The 21,040-nt window shown below is 37.2% G+C and overlaps 1 protein-coding gene across 4 annotated transcripts in view; it reads left to right on the forward strand.

The window, feature by feature from the left end:
* USP45 (ubiquitin specific peptidase 45) overlaps window positions 1–21,040 on the forward strand; it is a 57,219-nt gene that overhangs the window by 13,947 nt on the left and 22,232 nt on the right. For all 4 annotated transcript variants that reach the window (XM_006777233.2, XM_006777231.2, XM_006777230.2 and 1 more), the window contains exons 5-8: window positions 3,746–3,846; window positions 15,717–15,859; window positions 16,253–16,348; window positions 18,765–18,895. In XM_006777233.2, the coding sequence (XP_006777296.1) occupies window positions 3,746–3,846; window positions 15,717–15,859; window positions 16,253–16,348; window positions 18,765–18,895 (471 nt within the window). The remainder of the gene's footprint in view (window positions 1–3,745; window positions 3,847–15,716; window positions 15,860–16,252; window positions 16,349–18,764; window positions 18,896–21,040) is intronic.

A 21,040-nucleotide genomic window follows, 5' to 3' on the forward strand; every position in this document is an offset into this window, starting at 1 on the left:
CAACCAATGGAATAAATTAAGAAAATAATTACTCATGAATATAAAATTTAAATAAGAAAGAAAATAGAAAAATTCCTTCCAGTCACTTTTTCGTAATGAACTTGCTAATACAGAATCCCGAGTTCTAGAGGAGGAGGAGCTAGAAGCCGTCAAGTGGATGGTGAGGCTCTGTAGGTAAAAGGGAACTTCTTAGGGAATCTACTACGAAACCTTCCTTGGAAATCAAGTTCCATTCCCTCACTTTATGCATAAGGACACTGAATATCGTTTACCTTTTTGTGGTTACACAATAAAAATCCAGGCACTAAAACAAGCCTTTTTTTTTGAGTCCCTAGTCTCTTCTCAGTGTACCACATAGCTTCAGTGGTATAAGTGAACACTATTGAAATGCTTTCCTTGTATTTTATAACAAAAATTTTCTAACTAGAATTTATAGACTCCTAGGGTTCCTTGAATGAGTTTTCAGGAGTTTTCTTAAGACAAAAATATTTTAACTTTGTGTTTTTATTTCAGGGTTCTAAAATTAATATTAGAATATTTTGGCTGGTAGGAGAGATCACCATCTTATAATTTAATTCATCCACAAGGTCAGATGGTTGCAGCATTTGTGTTTTTTGTTGTTGTTGGTTCCAAGCAATAGTATTGGGGAGAATGAGGGGAAAAAATTGCCTGGCTTGTGGCTCAGTGGTTGAGCTCAGTGGTTGAGCCATGCACCAAGAGGTTACTGGTTCGATTCCCGGTAAGGGTACATGCCTGAGTTGCAGGCTCTATCCCTAGTAGGGGGTGTACAGGAGGCAGCCAATCGATGTTTCTTTCATCAGTGTTTCTATCTCTCTCTCCCTCTCTTCTCCTCTCTCTCCAAAATCAATAAAAACATATTAAAATAAAAGAAGGCAAAAATAGAGGGAACTTAATATATAAATAGTGCATTGGAGCTAGAGGAAGGGGGAATGATGTCTAGTGTGGCAGCACAATAAACATTTCTCAGTAGTCTTAAAAGAAGGAATGGTCTCAAACTATGGGATGGGCTTGTTAAAATAGATTGCTGGGTCCCAGGTTTACAGTTCTGATTTAGCAGTTTTAGGGTAAGGCCTGAGAATTTGCCTTTCTATGTCCCCAGGTGTTGCCAGTGCTGCTGGTCTGGGACCACAATTTGAGGACCATTGCAATGGGAAAAGGTGATGGGAGAATTGAGTGGCACCTGGTAGAATAGTCTCATCTCAAGTCAGTCTGTGTCAAAACTACCATTGTAGCTCTTAGGATCATGATTGTGGTCCTAAGGGAATCATTTCCTGTTTAAAGGAAGAAATTCAAGTTTGTTACATACAGCTATAGATATTTAATGGTTGTGACTATTTTCTTTTCCCATTTAATTATTTTTTTATAATATGTTTTTATTGATTACAGAGGAAGGGAGAGGGAGAGAGAGATAGAAACATCAGTGATGAGAGAGAATCATTGATTGGCTACCTCCTGCACACCCCCACTGGGGATCAAGCCCGCAACCTGGGCATGTGCCTTGACCAAGGAATTGAACGGTGACCTCCTGATTCATAAAGATAGATGCTCAACCAGTTAGCTACATTGGTCAGGCTCCCATCTAATTCTTAAACATTAAAAAGATTAACAATTTCAATAGAAAATTTCACTAATTTGGATTAAAGAGAGGCCAGCCTGAACTAAGGTAAAACCTAAGAAACTGAAAAAAGAAAGGAATATTGTAGATTTGATCATTTAATTATGCCTAAAAAAGTGTTGCTAGATAGTGGATTTGGTACTGCTTTAATCAATAATAATAATTAGCACAGTAGTTTCTTATCTTTGAATTCATGTCAGAGTCACACACACAGTAGAATTTTAAAAGCCCAGGGGTGCCAGTGGTCCCCTCTGAAATCAGGGCTTTTGTATCTTTAAGTTCCATAGGTGATTCTTATGCCTAAGCAAGAATCTGATTTAACACTTAAAAATTAATGTATGAATGACTGCTTTTTAAAGTGTCTCATTTGTCATATGTAAAAATAAAATCTTATACTTCTGTAAAGTTATTTATTTTTAAAATGATAATACTTTTTTGGATTGTTGTGAGGAATTAAACCATAAAATACATGTAAAGCACTTAGAACAGTGCCTGGCTCATAGTATATGCTCAATTAAAAAAATTTTTATTTTACTTCTAATGAAAACAAGTAGAATTAAGTTATGTTGAGCTGTCTTCTTTTCTCCAACTCCACTGCCATTGTGCAGCTTTTATTCACATTTTCTTTTTGTACTCTTAAAGTTACAGTATATTTTATAACAAGTAAACGTTAAATTGCAAAGTCAGTAAAAATTTCTTGACATTTCAACATCTTTAAAATGAGCAATTATATTTTATTATTTTTGACAGTAGTTACATTCGTAAATATAGAGCATCTATCATGTAAGCCTGGTAACTGTTATTAAATTGTTTAAATTCTTTATTGAAAAGTCATTTGGGGATGTTTTCTGTGACTCATTTCCTTCATGGATTTATCTTTGTATCTATTTTTGTGTATAAGTGAGAGAGGGGACACTCAGTAAATATTTGACTATAAATACTATTTAGGAAAGGAACCTAAATCTAGTTTACAGCCATTGATCCCAGGACCATTAATAATTATAAGAAGATTGTGAATATATAAGTTAGTGTTAGTACAACACATTACATTTATCAAATTTCATTGCTTTCAAACACATGTTTTTATTTGATCTTTGGATCTCATGAAGATAAAGGGAACAGGTAATGATAATATATAGAAGAAACCTTTATTAGTACTGTATGCATTAATGAGTAAACTTAGTGGAGGTTGGTTTTCTGAAAAGGTATGCATTTTTGGAAATCATTCCCTAACCCATTCTTTCCAATTAAACCTCAAACAAAATAAAACACTTATGTCAGCCAGTCTTCCTGTCTCTATAAGTGGAACTAAGTATTCAAGCCAGAAGCCTGGCAGTGTTGTTTTCTTCCCTTTTTTATCTTGTTTTATTAACTTTTTAACAATAGTAGACAAATAGAATAATGAATTTTTCCTCTATATCCATGACCCAGCTTTAAATATTACTAACTCTCAGCTAGTCTTGTTTTATTTAAATCAGGATTTCCCAATCTCAGTACTAGTGTCATTTGGGCTGATAATTCTTGGTTGTAAGGGGACTGTCCTGTATGTTACAGGATGTTTAGCAGCATCCCTGACCTCTCTACCCACGGATGTCAGTAGCAGCTTCCAAAATGGGGTAACAACCAAAATGGTCTCAAAATATTACCGAATGTCTTCTAAGGGCAAAATTGCTCCCGTTTGAGAATCACTGATGTACCCCCATCCACTTCTCCCTTCTCATGTCTAAACCTGAAAATATATCAGATAAATCTGTTCATTGTTTTCAAGATCCACTGATCTGCTTCTATTCCCGATACCCTCTAATTTGATATTAGTCAGAGTAGTGTTTTTAAATTTAAAGTGGGTAATATCGCTTTCCTGCTTGAAAACACCTCATGGCGTTCCATTGCACTTAAGATAAACTACCAAAACTTTAATTGAATAATAAGGTTCAGTATTAACTGTCCACTGCTTATTTCTCTTGATTTTTCTGGTGCCTCACCCTTTGTACCTACCTCCCTTACTCTCATAATTGAAAGACAAAAGCAGGTAAGTGCCAACTTTATTACCTCATGTGCAAAATTATTGAAGATACTTTCAGAATTTGCTTAAATGTTATATGTTTTCAGGTGTTACGAGTGTGATGAAAAATTATCAACACATTGTCATAAGAAGGTTTTGGCTCAGATAGTTGATTTTCTCCAGAAACATGTTTCCAAAACGCAAACAAGTAAGTTAAGCAATTGCTAAGGAAATTTGTATTAAATTACACTATTTTATATTTCATATAAAGAGTTCGTAAATTCATACAGAGTACCTTAGATTTTACAGTTACCTCTCAGTTCAGGTGCCATGCATTCTTCCATAGCTACCTTGTGTCGTATTTACAGTATATGACCAGTAATGAGAAGCTGGTGAGAGTAGTGACTAGATTCTGGGCTTTTGAGTCAGACAGTGCTGAGTCTGAGTTTTGGCTCCACCATCTCTGTAGCTTTTACTCCTTAGTTTTCTTACTTAAAAAATTATGATAATAATTCTATCATGTGCAGTTATTGTGAGACTTAGAGATATTTTCTAAAGATTTAGAAATCATGTATGTAAAAATGCTTGTTTAATGCCTGATGCATTTTTATGAAATATCTGTTACTTGTGCTGTAATTATAGTGCAGTCCTGACACTAACTACCTGGTGTTAGACAGATTAAGGGCTCAGTACCCCCACAAGACACCCTCACTTCACTCACCATTCTCAAGCTCAGGAGTTATCAAACCACCCACATTTTTGAACAGCTGGCTACAAATTCAGGGGTTTCTACTACCCTCTTAGGTTCAGAAATTTACTACAATGACTCAGAGAACTCAGGAAAGTGCTAACCTTACAATTACAGTTTTATTATAGCAAAAAAAAAAAAAAAAAAGCGATATTGATACTGTATCTCCAAAGAGAAAAAAAAAGACACATAGAGTGGGTCTGGGAAGGTCCCAAACATGAAGCTTCTGTATCTTCTTCCTGTGGAGTCAGAAAGCATCAACTTCCTGACACACTGATGTGTAACAGTACACAGAGTATCGTTAACCATGGAAGCTCACGAGAGCTTTGATGTCCAGAGTTTTTATTAGAATTTCATTGAATAAGCTTTTGCTACATGATTTAACTCAGTCTCCAGGACACCAAGCTTCTAATCACAAGGTTGGCCTTTCTGGCTTGACTGGCTCCCATCGTGAGGCATTTCATTAGCATAAACTGTCTGGGCACCCACAATGAGTGTAAAAGACACCTTGTCAATTTGTTAACATAAATTATCAATTACTCTAGACATCCAAGGATTTAGTGGGTACTTCTCAGGAACCTGGGGCAAAGGGAGACAAGTTCTTTATTATATAATAGTAATGTATTACATATATGTTTTTATTGATTTCAGAGAGAGGAAAAAGGAGGAAGAGAAAGAGATAGAAATATCAGTGATGAGAGAGAATCATTAATCGACTGCCTCCTGCACACCCCCTACTGGAGATGGAGCCCGCAACCTGGGCATGTCCCCTGATTGGGAATCGAACCGTGACCTCTTGGTTCATGGGTTGACACTCAACCACTGAGCACACCAGCTGGGCAATGTGTTATATATTATATACTTTGTTATCTAACATATAAACAATATATAATACATGTTACTATAGATTAAGAGTAAGAGGGAAACAGTTTCTTCATTCAGAAATATTAAGTCCCTGCTACATGCTAGGTTTTATACTTTATTTGGTACTAGGGGCCCAGTGCACGAATTCGTGCAACTTGAAAGGAACTGTGGGGTGCAAGGCTGCGGTGGGTACAGGGGCGTGTCTCAGTATATCCTCCCCGCCCCCCAGGCTCCTCCTGCTTCAGCCCTTGGTCCCCTGTCTGATGGCAGCCCCACTCCCGCCGCCGCTGCCACCACTACCACTCCCATGCATTGATGGCGCTGGCCCTGCTCACACCTGCTGACAGCGCAGAGCAATTGGGGCCGGCACCAGCAGTGAGTATGAGCAGGGCCGGCGCCAGCAGCAGGTGTGAGCGTGCAGGAGCAGAGAATTTTCAGTAACCACCAGAAGCTCACCCCAGTGATAGTGACCAGCACCCCACCTTGGTCTGGCGCCACAGCTCACCTGCTCCACCATCCCGCTGTGGCCGATGCCCACGGGGAGCGGGGTCTAAGCCAACAGTTGGACATCCCCTAAGGGCTCCTGGGCTGCCAGAGGAATGTCTGACTGCCAGCTTAGGCCTGATCCTCCGGGGAGCCTTGCTGTATTTTCTGTAGCCCAATATATATTGTATTCGTTAACTATTATTGCTCTGAGATAGTAACGGTGAAGAAATTAGAGGAGGAACTAGAGAAAGTAAATTCAAGTTCCTGGCCAGTAGAAGAAATGATTAATTTTATCACATTTATTCAACAAACATTTATTGAAATCTTATTCTGTCATTGCCAATTATGCTCAAATCAAGAATCAGGAAAAATATGGTGTTGGTAGACATTTAATACTTCAGGAACAGAGATGTGGGTCTCAGGGCTGTCTCCTGAAAACTGCACATGAAATGTGTTCTGTTGGCTATAATAATATATATGTGGGTATGATGCTAAGGTGGCAAAAGTACGATTGTAGAAATTATTTTTTCTGTATTTTTCACCTAAGAGGTTCCTTGATAGTAAGAACAAAGCCAGTCTGATTCCATTTAATTTTATACATTTCTTGAGTATTTATTGTTGTAAGGGATGTAAGGAAGGGAGATTGGATAATATGGTAGAAAGCACATGGGCTTTTAGGCAGTCTGGCATTCACATTGGACTCTTTCAATCACTGGCTATGTGATGTGGGGTAGATTATAGTTTGTCTGAGCCTCATTTTCCTCAGCACTTTTCCCCCTCTTTCCCCTGGGCCTCAAGAAATAGAGATGATAAAACAGTTCCTGCCCTAAAGAAGTTTAAGATCTAAAAGAGGTGGTGAAATAAAATATATTGATAATGTGGTGTGCAGGAGGCAGCTGATCCATGTTTCTCTCATTTCCTTTCCCTTCTTCTCTCAAAATAAAAATAAAAAATCTTTTTTAAAAAAGTGATGATAATGAAAGCAGAGTATAATTTGTATTTTGAGAGATGTTTACATAAAGTCCTTTAGATATTCAAAGAGGGATGTAACATTCAGTTGAAAGAAATTCAGAAATCTGGGATGAGTTGCTTCCACGTTGACCTTTAAAGGATGAACTTTGGGTGGGTCCAGATTAGATAAAAAGTTATTTCAGGTGTGGAAAGGACCCATGCAAGCTTTAATTGTGTTTAGGGAACCATGGGTAGCACCTGAAATGATGGGAAACAGGTTCTTGAGGGAATTTGAGAGCATGTAGAGCTTTCAAAGCTGGAGAGAGATGTAGTTCTGAATTCAAGGTTTCCAGAAGTTCACGGGCAAAATGGGGTTATCTTTGTTTTCCAAGCTACATGATGTCTCAGGCAAGTTTGATATAACATAAGATCCCTTGGTATTCTAGAAGTAAGTTTTTGGCATAGTAATTTCCCATATTCTTTCTTGCATGAAGCTTTAGTAATTTTTATAATATACTTTAAAAACCAAATGTGAAAGTTGCTATTGAGGTTTGTAAGAATGCTGGATATGATTATGCAGTGACTTTAAATTATCAGTGTGAAGAGTAGAAATAAAAAATGTCCATATATGTACAGTAATTCAAAAAATATGAATCTATATATTGTATTTAGGTAGAAGAATAAAAATGATGTTTAAAGATTGTTTTTATATTTTACACTAAGTAAAAATAACTTTACTGAGAGGAAAGTCCATACCTGTACTTTAAACATGTTTTTAAGTGCCTGAGCGAATGCCTAATATATCTAAATTATCTTCTCTACACAGAGAATCTAGGCTTCATCCATCTCTTAAAAACAACTAGCTCAGGGTTGGTAGTCCATTAGACACTTAAGATATTATTGAGGACTTAAAAGAGCTTTGGTTAGATAGGTTATAAATCAATACTTATCGAAATAGGAATTAAAATTAAGAAAACTAAAATATTAATTCACTGAAAATTAGCAATAATTTCATGACATCTGAACATGGATAACATTTTTTTAAATATATTTTATTGATTTTTTTACAGAGAGGAAGGGAGAGGGATAGTCAGAAACATCGATCAGCTGCCTCCTGCACACCCCCCACTGGGGATGTGCCTGCAACCAAGGTACATGCCCCTGACCGGAATCGAACCCGGGACCCCTCAGTCCGCAGGCCGACGCTCTATCCACTGAGCCAAACCAGTCAGGGCACAAATAACATTTTTAAGAAAGAACTATTTTTTCAAAATAATACAAATGTAGTAAGTGGCATTGTTTTACATTTTTACAAATCTCTTTAATGGTTGGTTTAATAGAAAACAGTTGGGTTCTCATACTTACTTCTGCATTCAACGTGCTATCACATGGAGTGTAGCCTCTGGAATACTGCATTTATTATTGATATAATTGAGAATGAATGGAAGCAAACATTTAAAAAAGCAACTAACATCATAGTCTTATAAAGTACTTTTGACCTCACGGACCTGGAAAGGAGGATGGTGTCTTCAGGAGGTTGTTTTCAGATTCACTTTCAGAACTGCTGACTTAACACATTTCTATTTCCTGTCTTCAGCCTTACTTGCCCTAAGGCTCACTCAAATCCTACTCCAAGTACACGTGCCCAATTCTTTGTCTTACTTCCTTTCTTCTATGCAGGGTACCTTAGAATGAAATAATACAGGATTTTGTGGTGTTTACTAGTAGCTTTCATGTGTTTGTGTGTCTTATTTATAAAACTGTACGTTCCTTGAGGATTGTACCCTGGCTTATATTCTTTTTGAGGTGGCTAAGCAGTAAATACTTGCTGAATTGAACTGAACTAGCATGTAATCAGTTTATACTGGGGAAGTAGATAAGCTTTGCATTTTTTTCCAAAATAACCGCTGAATATTAATATCAAATTATTTATTCATTCAGATTGTTTTTATACATTTGCACTTCTAGCCAATCGTTGTGCTAGCTATTGGAGATATAGTAGTGAATGAGACAGATTTATTTCTCAGTTCCTGCCATTATTGATCTTTTGGTCCAGGAAGGGATATTGATACATCACACTTAATTATAATTGCCTGTGAAGGAGTAAGTACAGGGGGCTGTGAGAACACTTGGGAGTAGTCTCTATCCTAGACTGGAGGAACATTTTATGTAGAGGAAGACCTTTCTAAGCCAAGAGCTGAAAGATATGTAGAAATCAGCGAGGCAAAGAGGCACGGGGTTATGTGTTTCAGGGAGAGAAATAGCTCTTTGATGAGGGAGCTTGATAGGTTCAGGGAATTTTATAGAGCTGCAAGGTTGAGTTTTGTGTATTAGGGAATGGTGAGAGGTGAGACTCTAAAGGTAAATAGGAAGATATTAGTGTAGTTTATCCTGAAGGCAGTGAGGAACCACTAATTTTAAGTGGAGATATGGATGATTAGTTTTGTATTTTAGAAAAATTTTGTGTCTACAGTGTGGAGATAGATAGGAATGCCTTTGTATGTATACCTGCCCATTCATGTGGCAATATCAGTTTAAGACACGATCAAATAAAGATTTCTAAGACTAATAGTTAATGGAATTTTAAGAATAAACAGGTGGGGTAATGTTTGGTTCCAAGGTAGAGGAGTCTTGGGGCAGCAAGTTTTTCCTTTTTAAAGATTAAACTTCTTTTCAGCTGTAGAAATGAGCAAATTACATTAATACTACATGACTGGTTTAGGTAATTGCATTAAACAGTTGAGGGAACCCCAGTGCAGGTTCCCAGAAGAATGCTAACAGCTGTGTGGATTTCACATCTGATGCTACAATTTGCTTTAAAAAAAAAAAAATCCCTCCACAGCCTCCCTTTCAATCACATACCAGAAAACTAAAAACAACCAATAAAATCCTCACATATAACACAAAATTGAAAAAGAGCAAGAAAACTTTTTGTGAGACCCATCCAGAAATATATATTATTAAAAAGTGGATCGAGCCCTAGCTGGTTTGGCTCAGTGGATAGAGCGTCGGCCTGCGGACTGAGGAGTCACAGGTTCGATTCCGGCCAAGGGCACATGCCTGGGTTGCGGGCTCAATCCCCAGTGCGGGGTGTGAAGGAGGCAGCCAATCAATGTTTCTCTCTCTCCCTCTCCATTCCTCTCTAAAATAAATAAAATATATTTTAAAAAAAAGTGGATCAATACCTCTGAAAGGCTCGTCTGTCACTTCGATAGTCTTGTAAATGTCATGTAAGTATTCTACAAATACTTAACAAAAACAGGAATTCATGATGAAATCATATTGTTAAATATTGGTTTGCTGTTTGTGAACTAGACAGGTAATTGACAATCTCACCTTTTTTTCCTAAAGCAATAAATTTGGCCCATAATTTAAATACTGGTGGGATGCCATTTTCAAAGAGCTTAAAGAGAGAATTAAATATTCCGTTAAATTTATTAAACTTATGCTTTTGGTATAAAAATTTTGACTTATGTTGTTTCTTTTGGTTTTATTAAGTTTGCTCTATCTATTTTTTTAAATAAGAAAGTAAATGGTATATTTGGGATCTGAAACAATATATCTGAAGATAAATAATGTTCTTTCACAGACAAATTGAATGTAATAACTACCTTTAAAAAAAAAAGTAATAAATTTTGTTCCGCTTAAAAGTGACAGTTGTAAAACTAAGAAATATGCATTTAAAAAATAAATACTAAAAGTAGTTATTCCCCTTTATAAAAGGGGTTAGGAACAAAAAGATATCGGAGTTTCAAAACACAACTAATCGTTACCTGTAGGGATTTAAATCTGGGGTTCCTTGTTTGAACTACAGAGCATAGATAATTATTTGAGTGACTGTTTTCTCAGTTCTCCCAAAGATGTCCCCTTACTATACTCTTCTGGATACCTAAGGAGAAGTTTAATTGCTATATTGGGTGCCGAGGGCATTAGGGCTTAATTCTTTTGAGGCCCATTTGAAAAGGGCTGCCATAAACTTTAATATAGCTATAAATTTACACACCAAAAATATCCTGTATATCCTGCTTTGCTTAAGAATAGTGGCTTTTTCTTTCATATATCATCACTAGAATTTCAGTAGTGTCTTAATTTATCACACATATTAACCTTCTCAACTATTATTATACAGAAAAATAGTAGATCATAATGTTTAAGTGTGCAGAGTCTGAAGCCAGCCTGCTGGGGTTTGAATCTACTCTCTATTACTACTAGCTGATTTCATATCTCTCTGCATTGGGGACAATTATCAGAGGAGATAATGCTCTCACAGGTTTGGTTTTTTTTTTTTAAATAGCAAGCAACCAAATAAATTTACTTTTCCCATGCCTCTGGGAAACTTGGGAAGCACCAGGTTTCCCTTCTGGTTTAACCAAAGTAATGCACAAATATTCATACCTTTGAGAAAAGAGATATTTAATATTACTCAACTACAAACCCACTATTGGTTGTTATCACTTTTCTCCCATGATAAGAAAAAACTGCATCTCTATGTACTTGCTCTTTTATTTCTGTAGGTTAAAATTTGGGGGATTTCTGGCCAATTTATAAACATATCTTAAATTTTGATTACCGTTGCTAAACTATCTCCCAGAAAGATTATACAAAAGGTTAAGCTGACAAGAGCATCCATTTTCCCTATTTAACTTTGTTGACAGTTTTTAGAGGGTTTTGGATAATAATGAAGTTCTTAATGTCATCGTTGCCAGATCCATCAATCTTTCTTTTTGGGGGGGGTGGGTGGGGGGCAGTTGTGCTTTGCTGGTACTTCATCCAGTTTTCTTGCAAGACCTGAGTATGTATAAAACCTTAGCAGGTTACTCAATCAACTAGCAGCTCTGAGTACTCAGATTATAGGCTTAAAGGTAAACTGCAGAGACATAAAAGAGCTTTAAAATTTTTACCTAGAATGCCTGAAGTTTTCTCAATATTCTTTACATTCTGGTGTCTATGTTATTTGATTACACACGTGTAGTATTTGATGACAGTGTTGGTAATATAGAGGTGAGATAGTGTAAATCCCTTTTAATAAAATAATCTTCTAACCCTGAAATTCTTTCTAATCATAGCTATGTCATGAGTTCAGGTAAAACTTGAGAACAGAACAAATGATAATCAGAATTTTGTATAATTTGTCTTTTTTTTTTAATGCTGTTGCAGTTTTGTCCTTTTAATTATGCTGTACTTTAAAACATTTTGAAGTTCAGTCCTGGGTGCATTTGGCTCTGTGTTTATGAAGAAAGAGTTCTTAAAGTGAATAAGATCTAGAATCACTGCTAGATTGAGAAAGCTTTGTTGTCTCTCAAAACAAAATGATCAGTAATCATTCTTTAGTAGAAGTAATAAATTGCTTTTTATTAAAACATACTTGTTTGTATGTCAGATAATTGAGAGACTGATTCTCAGACACCCTAGTTTTAATCTAGAATCTTAAAATTTCAAGTTGACAGTTTCTTAGTGAGTAAATGTACATGTATGCTTAGTTTCTAAAGTTTTACTAAGATATTCTCATGCATTGAAGGCTTACTATCTCTGTGCTGTTCACTATGTACCAATTCCTTATACTGTAGCCATAAATTCTAAGCAGTATTTATAGGTAGTGGTTCAGTGGACATTTGTTAAATCAATTGAGTTTGAATTGTTACATTTTATAAATGTGCTATTTAATAAAATGAAAAACTTGTGCTTTAGATAAAACAAATGTAAATAGTTATTAGAAAATGTCATTTTATTTTCTCATTAAATTATCTGATCTATTTAATATTTAAGTTCAGTGGCATAATTAATTTTGAATATGTTCTCACAGACTTACATGTAAAAGTCAACAAATAGATCCTTGCCACTTGTGTGAAGTAGCTATTTAACCATGAAGTAAACTATTTGTATTGCCACTGCCCTGTGGATATGTTCTCTCTGGCAGTGCTGTCCATATTTGGTGGCCCTGCATGGAGAGCCAGGTGGTGCTGAAAAGCATCACACAGTGAAGCGTGGATATATCTAGGTTCAACATTTGTCATCCCTTACTGCTGAAGGGAAGGGTAAAATCTGTTTTTCCATATGTTTATGCTTTTTTTTTTTTGCCTGCAGTTTTGTCCAGATGGTCTTATGAACATTGTTTACTTTAGGATGTTATCCCAGATGTTTTGAAATCTAATGGGTAAATGTAGTACACAGATACATAAGTAATTTGCATGTTATGGTTTAAAAATGCGATATGTTTTTATAAGATTAAAATATAATTTCTGGAAGTATTTTCCCAAGTGAATAAGAAATGTGTGTTAAATATGTAATATATTTACATATAGTTAGTATAATCGATATAGTTTAGATCCCCTAATCACTCTGTTTTTATGTTAATAAGCTAAAAAATATGGCAACATTTATTAAGATTGTTAACTAAAGGAAATACTTTTGAAGAGCCATATTTGTTCAGGGTTGCATATACCCAGATTTGTAAGAATGTTGTCCTACTTACTTTCTTTTATAATTCTTCTCATTGTACATAAATCACCAAAGAGAAATTAGTTGGTAAATGACAATGAATTTATAATGAAAAGGTTACCATTATGATTGTGGGCAAATCACTTAACCTGTTGGAGACTGAGTTTTGTAAATATAAAATCAGAGAACAACCTCATGCCAAAAAAAATGGATTAATGCTTGGATTTAATTATTCTTTCGTCTTAAATCTCTTACAAATCACTATGAAACCATCTAGTGGCAATAGCTATAGTGAGAACCTGAAACCTGCCGATTCCAGCCTCCAGGTGGAATCTCAGATATAATAATGAAGAGGTGGGCTGCTCTTGTTTACAAACCCAGCCAGGATCCTATGGGGCTTCTTGTTTGTGTAATGCTTTCTAAGCACTGACTGGCATTTGTCACTTGCAAGTTTGAATACTGTCTGGCTTTCTCTTGCTGCCTCTTTTCTCCATGCCTGGCCTCCGCATTTCAGTGACCTCCTCTAATTGTACCAGCCGTTGCCGCTAAGCTCTGTGTTCTTAACACAGTGAAGAACAAGAAAGATCTCTTCTCCTGCCCTCCAGATAGTACAATAAGTGATAAGAAATAAATTGGAAAGAAAAATCTTTTCCATGCAATCAATTTGCTTAATGATAGAAACATCTTAGAAGCCACCAATACATTTTTTCTCAATGAGATATTTTCACATGTTGAAAAGAAAAACCAAGAAATTATGAAAACCACAAAGTCAGTATAAAAGGCAAAACTTGTATTAGCAATTCAGAAAATCCAATCAGAAATAAGAGATAAACTTGAGGGGGGAAAATTCAGAAAGTACAGGGAATGATTAAAGAGAAGAAAAAAAGTGAGAGCAGATCAGCAGTAGACATGAAGAATAACTCACAAAGATATGGATTCTGGCACAAATAATTTTTGGTGGCTTGCTGGACTGTTTTTCACACACACAGTGCTTACCATGCCAACTACTTTGCAAATAGCAGCTCATTTAATCCTTATGAAAAGTCCGTGAGAAAATGTGTTAATAACCTCGATTGATACTGGAGCCCCATCTATTGAGGCCTTATTTTTGGGGGGTGGGGGACAAAAGTCAAAGGTGCCAAGTCAAGCTTTGTTTGAACCAATAGCATGTGGGTGACATCACTCTGCCAGCAGCCAAGACTAAAGTTTCTCTTTATGGTGTTTTCTTGCCCCTGTCCTGAGAACAGGGCCACCTCCACCTCTGTTCATCCCCGTAAAGCTTCTGTACAGATGGCAGGGTGGGGAGCTCATCAGAGACATGGAAGGCTACAAGTCTACTCTATTTGCTGTTTAATCTTGTAGTTTTTTCATTTATATTGACTTTTTATTATGTATGTTCTCCCCAACATCACACCCCTGTGGAAGAAGGAGCATTCATCTGATTAGAGGGTCAAACAGATAAGCATTTAGCAGTTAATTGGCAATACAAGGCAGCATGTCAGTATTAGATGAGTAAAATACTGTATATAATTGTAAAGAACTACACAATCTGAGGGTTAAAAGGGATTTAAAAGAACATTCAGTTGAAACCAAAAGATTTGAGAACCTGGGACTTTCCTATCAAACTTCAAATAATAATGATTCAGAAAATAATCTGTTAAATAGGTATAATTGTGTCAGTTCATGAGTGTTAAGAATTGTTCTTCATTTTCATATTGTTATTAAACATATACTATAATTTTCAAATTTGCATTAATTATACAAGTTAGTAAACCCAAAACATACACTCAATGTACTATATATACACTTAGGTATTTTAGCTTTTATATTATACTTCTGTTAACTTTTAACTTTTTATTTGGCATTTTTAAATATAGAAAAGTTGCAAGAATACCAAAAAAATTGCCATTGTATAGGGATTTTCTAATTTCATAATTTCTTTTGTTTATTAGTTGGCATTCTCTTGTAAGGAAATTTTCTCCCTTTCATCCCCATTATAAAATTTATTATCAATTCAGAATCACTTTCATTTTATTCAGTGAATAATAATCTGCTAGTGCCCTTTTTTAGTTTTATATTCAAACTGTACCATATTGGACCTGTGGGAACCTATTAGAAGTGGCACCTGTGTATTTTGACATATTCGTCACTTTTTTGGGAGCACTTATTTTTTGGCACAACAATAATGTGATAGGCTCATTTGGCCTCTTTGCTGCCCCAGGTTAAGAATCAGCCTTTTCTTCAAGGAGTGTACATTTCTTTTAGTAAGGGATGGTATTTAGAAACCCAAGATCTGGATCTTTTGTACTCATTTTTTAACTTTACTCATTTATGTTTAATTTTTCAATTAATCTGGAGTTTAATCTGCAATGTGGTGTGAGGTACAGATGTGTAAATTAACATGAATTAAAATGAAGTGCTTTAGAGGTAAGATACAAAACTCAAGACAGTTATTTGTTTGTATTCCTGTCCTTCAGGAGCACTGATTCAGGGGAAACAGCTTATTTAATGTCAAATAATGTATTTAAATGATGTTAAGTGATATGTACTTAATTTTACATTTCATGTCAGTTATGTTTTCTCTCACTTAGATGCATTTTCTAGAATTATAAAACTTTGTGAAGAAAAACATGAAACAGATGAAAAAAAGAAGGGAAAAAAAGGCAACAGTGTAACATCTGTAAAAGGAATTACGAATTTAGGAAATACTTGCTTTTTTAATGCAGTTATGCAGGTAAGAGGCATCTGAAAGCTTTGTAAAATGTCAAAGATCATTTTAATTAATTTATATTTGTTTGCACACCTGTAGCCTGTCAAATGACTACTAAATATTCATCTAGAAATTTGTTTTCTTTTTGTTTGTTTTAGGCTATTTTTAGCCATCGTCATACACATATATAAACTTCCTTTTCCACAGTGCTTCTTAAATGTCTTCTCTGTATTTTACCATGGCTCTATCAGTAACTATGACATTTATTAAATGTAAAATGTACTCAATAAATTTTTTAAAGTTGAAAAACGTTTCCTATGCAAGATGAAATTTGAAACTTAGGAAGAGTACTGTAATTTATTCCATAAAATCAGAGACATAGTATACCTAAATCAGAAGACTTTTGTTTTCTTTTAGAACTTGGCACAGTCTTACATTCTTATTGAACTGATGAATGAGATAAAAGAAAATGGTACAATACTCAAGATTTTCCCTTCCTCAGACTCTCAGATGGTAAGAAATGTAACTATCTGGATAAGAGCTCTTTTGAGATGAACCAGCGTCCTTTCGGAGTGACCCTCAACCAACTGAGCCACATCAGCCAGAGCAGGGAGTTTGACTTTTGTTGAGTAAAATGTCCAGGGCTCCTGTTTTGTAGTTACTGGTGACATTTGCTTAAATATAGCATTTTTGTTCTTTAAAGATAGATTAATTTTAATAGTGAACATCTAAAGGTTTTTTTGAAGCGTAATCTGATCATAGGTTTTTAAGCTAATGAGGAGGAAAAAAGCAACCTCTGACATTCAGCAGCTGGCCTGGCACCCGCAGTTAGGCCATGTTATTCAAACAGTTTCACAGAATACCAATCCCAGGCCAGGCTACTTTCAGTCTAATAAATGAGGCAAAGCAAGGTTACTTCATGATTTCAAATAACCAGGCTGCTCTATCATTTAGAAAATTCTAAACAACCTGTCTGTTGGCCAAAATGATTGAGTGCTGTTTCTTTTCCTTTTTTCAATTTATCTTTATTGCTAAAAGTATTACAGATGCCCTCTTTGTTTTTTTCCCATTGACCCCCTCCACCCTGCATCCCCCGCCCCTGAGGCCTTCTGAGTGCTATTTCTTTATTAGTTTATCTTCATTCTCGTCTCCCCCCACACACCCACATATAAGATTTATTGAGATACCTAATCATAGAATTACCCCCACTTTCTGACACTGTCCAAGCAAGAGCAGACCTCTGCTTGCTTAGCCTCCCTGCTGAATTACCCAGCTAGAGCCCCAATCCTATATTGGTTCTTTCAAATATGCTCTTATTTAGACACCCCATGGTCCCCCATGGTTCGTGTTCTCCCTCAGTGCATCAAGCAGTAAACCCACCTTGTTCAACTGCAGGTGTGTTCCTGGTGGTCTTTGGCTGGAGAGCATTAACATTAGTAATAATGATTACAGTTAGAAATTGATGTGTGTGTGTGTGTGTGTGTGTGTGTGTGTTAGAAGAAGAGAGAGTGTATGAATAGCTCATGATCTGGTTTTCAAAAATACTTAAGAAAGAGTTCTTCTAGAATTTCTTAGCCCACTGTAGTAATCTTAGATTTTTCTTCCAAGGAGACAGTTTTGAAAGACAATATTATTGAAAAAGCAGACTATAAATTCATTGCCTGTTTAGCCCCTTAACATTTTTTTAAAATATATTTCTTTATTGATTTCAGAGAGGAAGGGAGGAGAGAGAGATAGAAACATCAATGATGAGAGAGAATCATCGATCAGCTGCCTCCTGCACACCCCCTACTGGGGATCGAGCCTGCAACCCAGGCATGTGCCCTTGGCCAAAATCGAACCTAGGACCCATCGGTCTGCAGGCTGACGCTCTATCCACTGAGCCAAGCCGGCTAGGGCCCCTTAACATTTTTATGGTAGATCCCAATGCCCTCTTCTAAAGTGAGGTGAGCCCTGGCCAGTATGGCTCGGTTGGTTGGAGCGTCATCCCCGTCCCCATGCACCAAAAAGGGTGGTTTAATTCCAGGTCAGGGCACATACACAGGTTGCAGTTATCCTAGAAGATAACATACTATAATGTTTGAGGATTATATTTGGGATCTGCATTTTTACTCATTATGCATAAGAAGAGGGGTATTACTGTGGAAAATAACATTTTAGAAAACAAAACGTGATGGAATAGAAATTCTAGAATAAAGTGCATTGATCATTCACCAATTTAAGCTACTTTTGCCCAGCTTTTTGTCTCTCCCCTTTATTTTTTATTTTTTAAATATATTTTATTAATTTTTTACAGAGAGGAAGGGAGAGGGATAGAGAAACATCGATGAGAGAGAAACATCGATAAGCTGCCTCCTGCACACTCCCCACTGGGGATGTGCCCGCAACCGAGGTACATGCCCTTGACCGGAATCGAACCTGGGACCCTTGAGTCCACAGGCTGACACTCTATCCACTGAGCCAAACTGGTTAGGGCTGTCTCTCCCTTTTAAAAGAGAGAGAGAGATGGTATACCAGTTTCCCCCATTCCTTATTTAGCAGTAAAATATTTGGGGGAAAGAAGGGTATGGAGTTTTGCTAATATAAATATAATTTATGATTATTTGTGAAAATGTACAAATATCAAGTAGATGAAGAATTTTACTTTTAGGAGAGCACATTAAGGGACAGTTATAAGCAACTAAAAATTGGTGATTTCATTCTTAAGCTAATAGTTTTATTAAGTACTAGTAAAGGACAGATGATATGAGAATACCTGTGTCTTTCAAAATAAAGCATTTAATTCTAATTTTCATTTTTATATTTTTATATATGAGGGACTAAAGTTTCTTAATACAGTTGAGGGAATTTAGTTGTCATCATTGAAACAAACTAGAACTGTTTGATTTAAAATATATATTTCTGACATAGAGTGACCTTGTTTTTAAAGGATCCATTAATGGTGGAACTTTCAAGCCCGGGCCCATTGACCTCAGCCTTGGTCCTGTTTCTTCACAGCATGAAGGAAACTGACAAAGGATCGCTGTCTCCTAAAGCGCTCTTCAATCAGCTTTGTCAGAAGTGAGTGCACCTACATTATCAATATAAATAATCATGAGTTACAAAATGCTATTGTGTTTGTACTTAATATGAGTACTTTCAGTCTTACTGTAACATTGCTATTACTGCCTGGATACCAAGAGGAGGAATTAACATTGTTTAGCTGCAGCTCTGTGGTCTATGAGAATTATATCGTTTTAAAATATATATATATTTTTAATTGATTTCAGAGAGGAAGAGAGAGGGAGAGTGAAATAGAATAATTGATTGGCCACCTCCTGCACACTCCACACTGGAGATTGAACCCATAACCTGGGCATGTGCCCTGACCCGGAATCGAACCGTGACCTCCTGGTTCATAGGTTGATGCTCAACCACTGAGCTAGCTGGCCGGGCTGGGAAATTATATCTTATAAAACTCTGAAGAAGTGATTGTTTATCCCCATTTTATATATAAGGAAACTGAGACTCATAGCAGTTTAGTACTTTACCCCATTTCATAGTAACAAAACCAGGATTCACATAGAGGTCTGTTCTAACTCAGAAGCCCATGATTATGCATTATACACAGACAATAGGGTGGTGAAGGCCTTGAACAGGGTGGAAATCGGATGGAAGTGGCAATGGGGGTGGGGAAAGGGGAACATCTGTAATTCTCTCAACAATAAATATTTTATTTAAAAAATTAAAAGAAGCCCATCATGTAACACAATAAAGTATGAAAATTATAGAATTGTAAGATCTTAAAAGGTGCTATAATAGATATCTAACCTAGTTTCTTTATTTTAAAAGATGAGCTTTGAGGCAAATAGAGTTTAAGTGAATTTCTCAAGATGTTATGAAATGTTTAAAAACAAAATATTTGCCCGGCTGGCGTGGCTCAGTGGTTGAGCCTCAATCTAAGTGGTTGAGCCCCAATCTATGAACCAGAAGGTCATGGCTCGATTCCCCTTCAGGGCACATGCCCAGGTTGGGGGCTCGATCCTGCAGGAGGCAGCAGATCAATGATTCTCTCTCATCATTGATATTTCTCATTCTCCCTTCCTCTTGAAATCAATCAATAAAAATATATTTAGGCCCTAACTGGTTTGGCTCAGTGGGTAGAGCGTCGGCCTGTGGACTGAAGGGTCCCTGGTTCGATTCCAGTCAAGGGCACATGCCAGGGTTGCTGACTTGATCCCCAGGAGGGGGTACGTAGGAGACAGCCGGTCAATGATTCTCTCTCATCATTGATATTTCTATCTTTCTCTCCCTCTCACATTCTCTCAGAAACAATAAAAATAACTAAAAATATCTATATATATATACAAGCAACTGAACAACTGTTCGACCAGTAGCTATGACGCACACTGACCACCAGGGGGCAGACGCCCAATGCACAGGCATGGAAACATGGAACAGACTGATGAATTTCGGAGGGAAGGGGGAAGGGGAGAGGGCGGGAAGAGATTAACCAAAGACCTTGTATGCATACTAGAGGCCCGGTGGGTCCCTCGGTCTGGCCTGCGGGGATCGAGTTGAAACCGGCTCTTTGACATACCCTGATAGGTCCCAGATTGCAAGTTGAAACCGGCTCTTTGACATACCCTGATAGGTCCCAGATTGCAAGTTGAAACCGGCTCTTTGACATACCGTGATCCTGGTGGTCCACCAGCCGTCACACCCTCAACTGGCCCTCCCGCCGGGAGATCCGGGCTGGTGGGGCTACTGCTGCCCGTCAGCCATCAGTCACACCCCCAACCAGCCCTTCCGCCGGGAGATCCAGGCTGGCAGGGCGACTGCTGCCCGTCAGCCATCAGTCATGCCTCCCGACGGGAGATCCGGACTAGTGGGGCGACTGCTGCCTGTCAGCCATCAGTCACGCCCCCAACCAGGCCTTCCGCCGGGAGATCCAGGCTGGCGGGACAACTGCGACCGCCAGCAGTCTCCCCGCCAGCCCAGATCTCCCACAGCATTCGCCTCGCCAGCCTGGATCTCCTGTGGGAGATCCGGCACTGGCGGGGTGACTGCTGCCCGTCAACCATCAGTCACACCCCCAACCAGCCCTTCTGCCGGGAGATCACAAGGACAAACTCTAGACAGAGTAGGAATATTCCTACCTGAACCCGTTTTCAGACATGATCAGTTATATGCTGCTTTCTCTTGAGTTCAAAGAGCATGTGACAT

This window comes from Myotis davidii, unplaced genomic scaffold (assembly GCF_000327345.1).
Source record: "Myotis davidii unplaced genomic scaffold, ASM32734v1 scaffold68, whole genome shotgun sequence".
Lineage (NCBI taxonomy): Eukaryota > Metazoa > Chordata > Mammalia > Chiroptera > Vespertilionidae > Myotis > Myotis davidii.